We start from the raw sequence: 6,033 nt of genomic DNA, 5'->3' as shown, positions 1-6,033 counted from the left end.
TTTGCCGTGGGCCTTGGTACCTGTCTCTGTCCAGGCTCCATTTCCAAGAGTGTATTCGCCCCTGTTAATCCCTCAGTTCTGCCAGGTGGTGTTCTTTCTCGTGTCTCCTCTTCAGAGGCGGATGACGACGCGGAGGCCCTAGCAGCGCAAGCCGTGGCCCACAACGCACTAGAAAACCATGTGTCAAGCACTTCTTTTGTTCTCTCTAACTTGAATAGCTCATGCTCCGCTGCTATCCTCGGCTCTTCCTCTAGCCCAACAGCACCACTGGAGCCATCTCTCCATCTTCTCCCGCATGGTCTAGAGACCTCTTTACGTCTTCCTTCTTTCCCTTGATCCTTCCCTTCCCTACTCTCGTCTCCCTCGTCTCCTAGATGCCAAATACCGTCGCTCTCAGCGCCTTCCTCTCCTTTTTGTCTGTTGCTTTTGGTCTGGGAAAGCGTGTCCACCCCTCTGTCTGAATTATCCTCAATATCTCTGTGTTTCGGACTGCTGTGACGTAAAAGTAAGTCAAGCGCTGCTTCAGGGTCCTGGACACCCACACTGCGCCAAGCCTTGACCAACCTCTCTTTGGCAGCTTTAAGAGCCTCTTCTTGAGTCACTGCCACCTCGATCCACTCCTCATCTTGTTCCTCTCCCTCGTTGCTTTCTCCCGGCGTTTCGCTTCTATCAAAGTCTCCTGCGTTCAACAGTCGGAGCTTGAGCCCAGGGATCTCTGTGGAGGGATGCAAGCACCCGCGACGGGAAAAAGCGCCAGTACCTACTACGTCCGTGCCATAAGGCCCTTGTTTGAAATCCTCGCCCGCTCCGGTATGACTGAAGGAAGATTCTCTCTCTTCATTACCGGCACGCTCTCGTTTCTCATCTGTAGCAATAAGTGTCCCGCTAGAACTTTTCGTCTTTGAGAAAGGGGATCCTCCAGCCTGCTCTTCTTTTGTATGGTAAGTCGATGTCTCCTTTGTCAATATCCTTCTCGTGAAGTCTCTTAAGAACTTCATTCCTCCTGCAACCTTGACCTCCCAAACGGGTAACCTCTGACCCCACCACAGCTGCCGAGAGACACACCAGGGTCGCAGATTGGAAGGCCGCAGAGCTTTCATCCACTGTCTTTCATACCTATCAGGTAAGAGCCGCAAACCGCTTAGCATGAGCGCGTCTTGATCTTTGGAAAACAGCACCGAATCCCCTTTTTCTTCATGCCTGCTCTTTTGATGCTCTCGACAATCTTCTGTGATGAATGACATCCTCACCTTCTTCGACCTCTGACTATCTAGCACTTCTTGCGTGAAGAAACTCGAATGGCCGGTTCGCCTTTCGCCTTTCTGTCCGACCGAGGAAGATGGCCGCTCACCTTTGATTGATGCTGTGCCCTTCTTCGCGTTCTGACATTCTGGTCCAGGGAACGCGTTCTGACCCGGTGTTTGCTGTACCCATGTGTCTGAGTGCTGGGGTTTATCTTCTCCTTTGGCGTTCAAAAACGACTTATTTCTTTCTCCAAGAGATGCTTCCAAGGCTTTAGCGGAAAGGGCGGGGAGATCTAAAAGCCATTGCCTGGATACTCGGACCTGAACCTCAGCCCCCGTACGGTGTGAAATCCACCGCGGCCACGTGAGAGTCGCATCCGTTTCTTTGGCTGTCTTTTCGCTCACTCCCACAGTAGTCCATTCTTCTTTTCCTAAACCGCATGAACTCTCCTCTTCTCCTTCTTTGTAGCCACCTTCCAGCTCCTTCGCTCCTTTTCTTGATTTCCCACAATATCTGGCACAAGAGGGATGCAGGACTGCACTGTCTTCTCCATCCATGTGAACACGCCCTATGGCGGCCCCATGTTCCTGGACCCGGCTCCAAAGCCATTCATTGACAGATGTCTCGCCGTTCCCTGTACCTCTTGTAGAGATCAAACCGTCTCCATCTTCCCCCATCTTCTTCGTACGTTGAGGTAAGCTTGCACTTGTCTTCTCCACAGGTGGATCTAGTGCTCCGTTTTTGTTGAGATTTGAAAGGGTTTCAGGGGCAGGGCTTTGTCGTTTGACAAGATCAAATTCGCACTCTTCAAATTCCTTGGAGGATGAGAACCAGGAGATTTCATCACCTTTCTCTTGAAATGCAGCAAATCCGACAGCTGCAACATTTCCAGTTCTAAGACGAGAATAAGTTCCCCTAACGGTGCCGTCCGTTTGGCTTTGTCCGTCTGCAAGAGGTCCTGGGAGAGGGGAGTCGCCTTCGAGTGTCCCCGGATTTGGGAGAAGAGCAACAGGAGATGAATCAGGTGATGGAAGGAGGCAGACTGAGGGCAGCTCATTCTCTGTAAATGCCTGAGCCTGTTGGAGCTTCTGTAAATGGACTGCGGTGGCTGCAGCCAGCGGATGTAGATGCTCGCCCTCGTGAACAAGGACTGGTACTAAGCGATTCACCAAGGGCAAAAGAACGAACCAACTGTCTTCAGGTGATACTCCGCACGAAAATGGGGAGCGAAAAGGTGAGCCTAAAGAAGCCGGCATAGGGCAAGACAAAGCGGGCGTTCCTGAAGACAGATAAGAAGAACTAGTACGCGGGGATGACGATATAAAAGCAGCTGCGGAGGTAAGTCTGTCAAACGCTCGAGGTTTCAGGCATATTGCTGCAATTCCAAAAAGCTGCCTTAGATCATTCAGAGCAAACGCAACTCGGAATCGTTCTTTCCTATGTCCTTCGTTGTCTTTTCCCATCCACGACTCCTGACGGCCCGCCGCCACCACCCCCTGCCTTCCTTCCTCTCCACGCCGAATCTCCTCGCAGTTCTCTCCTGCTGAAATTTTGGCCGACCCTCTCGTCCCGTGTGCTTCGAACTCGGAGAACAGATGAGCAGGCCCCGAGAATGGCAAAGTAGTAGCTTCTTCAGCGATTTCGGCTTCCGCCTCCTTTTGAGCCCTGGCTTCTCTCTCGGAGCTGAGAATTTGACCACAAAGTGCGGGCCAGGGCTGCGTGGAAGAAGGAGATCCACGAACAAGCTCACAGGAAAGGAAATACAGCGTTTGCTTGTCCTTGTTGATCTGTTCACTCGAGGACTCGGCACCATGAAGCAAGCTAGACGAGGTGGCCTTCTGCACGTTGTTTACTGATTCGATCCGTCTCTTCATGAAGTTTGGGGCTCTCGCGTCGGCGTATAGTTCACCTCCTTCAGAAAAATAGACTCCCCCCTTTCCCCGGACCGCCTCTTTTGTAACCTGCTTCTTCGTGTTTATTCTGCGGCAGGCTACAAGGCGTAGCGTCTCAGGAGGTGGATAGATGACTTCAAAATCCGCTAGAGCTGTCCGAGCACCCGTATCCCAAAGCGTTAAGTAGCTACCCCTGCGAATGAAGCCTCTACGGTACAGCTCGATGAAGGCATTCTCCACAAGAGAGCGGTACGCTTTGTCGAGTGTGTAAACGCTCCGAGTCCAGTTACAAGAACATCCTAGACGTCGCTGTTGCGTCGCAATCACTCGTTGACAGAGTGAAACCCAACGCTGTACAACAGATGCGCGCTTTGTTTCTTCGTCACTCCTAGCTGTTGTCCCCTTCACTTGTTCATCTCGCGCCTCCACCTGTGCACTGCCTCCCTTTTGTGCGCCTGCGCTGACCGGCCGCCGCCTCATGTGGGGCGGGCAGTCTGACTCGCAAGCCGAGGAGGTTGCCGAATCGCAGAGGTCCAGAGGCACGTCCTTCATACTGAAGTCCATCCCGCTTTTGTCTTTTTCCCTTGAGAACGAGGACTGCCGACAAAGTCGCTCCTGAAGTAGCTCCTGCATGCGCCTTTTTTTTCGTTCTTGGACACGAAGCGCGTGCTTTTGAAAGAGCCACTCCATTCCCAAACCCGCATGGTCAAAGCCAGGAATCCATTCAGTCCGGCAAGCCTCTACTGAGTCGCGCTTAAACCTGCGTCTTGGCCGAGGTGCCGAAGAATCGAAGAATCCTTCGTTGTCCGGTGAGGTGTCTCTTTCGTCTGTCTCCGTATACTGCTGTTCTTCTCCTTGTTCGTCACTGTCGCGGCAACAATGAGATTCGGGTAAACTACGCTGTGCAAGTTCACTTCCGATCTCTCTACCTTTTCTGAGAAGAGGTGCTGCGGATGCCTTCTTCGACTCTCGACGTTGCTCCACCTTGCAGGGCCCGTAGCAGTTCCGCGCTTGATGTTTCACCTCTTCTTTATCATCATACCGTTCTCCCGGTACCGTCCATGCCACCTTTTCATTCCACCTAGTGTTTCCAGTTCCGTCCTCGACCTCTTCGGTATCATATCTCGCTCGTTTAACGGTCCTGCCTTTCGTGCTTTGAAAATACCGGCCTCTTGCAACCATCAGCATACGTCTAAAGCGGACAATCAAATCCTGTATTGACAAACTGGCAGCGTGTCCCAGATGCAACGCTCCTGTCACATTAGGGGGGGGCATAAGGAGCCGGAAAGACGGGGCCTCCTTCACTGGGTCGAAAGCACGGAGTTTGTCCTTGTCTTGTCTGCTTTCGCTAGATCTCAAGCCTGAGGAACTACCACCAGAGAGAGACAACCGGTGTTCGTCGGAATCTCTCCAAATCTCGCCACGCATTCCGGTAGACGACACATTTTCACCGCCATGTAAGGAGTACTTCATACTTTGCCCTTTGTTGGCTTCTGATGCTGCATGTGATGTATTCTCTTCTCTGGGCAAGCACCGCTTCTTGGGCACTCTTTCCCGTCTCTCTCGGTCCGAAAGAGGAAGTCTTCTTCCGAAAAATAGCGTGTCTTCGCCCGCCACATGTCTGGCTGCGGTGTCAGGCTCAAAAAGCCGCAGGTGCTTCTCCCACCAAGTGTATATCCAGCGCTCCCACGTGGAATGATTGAACTGCCGGCTGAGGTAAAACGGCCCTTCCTGCGCATCTTCCTCTGTACTCTCCCCTGCGCTTTCGCCATCTTCAGAAGGCCCACTTGGATACACCGGCAAAGAGGATACACGGGAATGAGTTCCACAGCTCCCACACCTGTCCTCTGTAGCATCGATTCTCCCTATTTTGTCTCTAATCCAGTCGGCATGTCGACGGATACGTTCCGACGAGTGATCGCTGGGAGTCCCTAACATCAAACCTGATCCTGCCTGTTTGTCCAATTTATGCACTCCCTTCTGAGGAAGACAAGACGCCCGCTGGAGACAACAGAAACGATGCCGGCTGCATCTTTGAAACGTACATTTTGAGACAATGAAGACGAGTGGCCTTGTTCTGCCGCGCAGTCCGACTCCAGTGTCCAGGTCGTGTGGCAAGGACCTAGCTCGGATCGACCACAAATATCCAGGCTGATTGAGCCACGGAACCCGGACTGAACGAGCCGAGGGACGGCAACCACAACATGGCGACCTGAAGGTTTCACGCTTACAAGAGCTGGTTGTGTAGAATTCGAGAAAATCCGGACCAGAAACCCTGAGTGAAGCTACTTGAGAGCGTCTGTGTGCTCTAGAGGGCAAAGGCGCGGAAGACTGCGAACGATTATCAGACACGACCAGTGTCGCCTTTTCTGTTGCGATCCCACTCTGTCTTCGGCCGCCTGCTGTCGTGTCCTCAATGCGCGTCGTCAGTGTGGTTGCCTCTAAGTCACTGTCGACCGGCCTTTCTGTGCAAGGAGTCGTTGAAAAGACCGGAAAAGATGGTACTGAGACCAAAGTGTCGCTCCGACCGTGCCACCAGAAAAGCAGTGCCTTCGGTGTGCTATGTTTCTCAGACCAGCTGGATGGTGCCAAGACCATGGGGACGTGACCCGGACTGTAGCTTTGCCTACTATTAGTCCTAGCTGTGAAACCAAAGGCGGCGTACGATTCGGCCGCATGGCTTTTGTACGGCTTCCATAAGCGGGCTCTCGAGGACGGTATGCAAGAAGAAAATGAAAGGGAGACGAAATGGAAAAGAAGGAAAAAGCAAGTAGACAGCAAACACCGTGTAAACCTGCTGGGTAGGGGAGAGGGAAAGAATCTTGACCAAGGCTGTGCAAAAAATAAAGGACTCGCAGCGGACGAACGACGAGTTGAGCTGTGTAAAACGGTCATC

General features: G+C 52.5%; 1 protein-coding gene across 1 annotated transcript in view; it reads right to left on the bottom strand.

The window, feature by feature from the left end:
• CSUI_003930 (valine--trna ligase) overlaps nucleotides 1–6,033 on the bottom strand; it is a 15,127-nt gene that overhangs the window by 7,810 nt on the left and 1,284 nt on the right. The window contains exon 1 of the mRNA XM_068064125.1: nucleotides 21–6,033. This exon is cut by the window's right edge and continues 1,284 nt beyond it. Coding sequence (XP_067923892.1) covers nucleotides 21–6,032 — 6,012 coding nt within the window. The 5' untranslated portion in view covers nucleotide 6,033. The remainder of the gene's footprint in view (nucleotides 1–20) is intronic.

This window comes from Cystoisospora suis, assembly GCF_002600585.1.
Source record: "Cystoisospora suis strain Wien I chromosome Unknown contig_1777, whole genome shotgun sequence".
NCBI classification, from domain to species: Eukaryota; Apicomplexa; class Conoidasida; order Eucoccidiorida; family Sarcocystidae; genus Cystoisospora; species Cystoisospora suis.
Note: the sequence above shows the minus strand (reverse complement) of the source record. Positions and strands in the feature narration are given on the sequence as shown.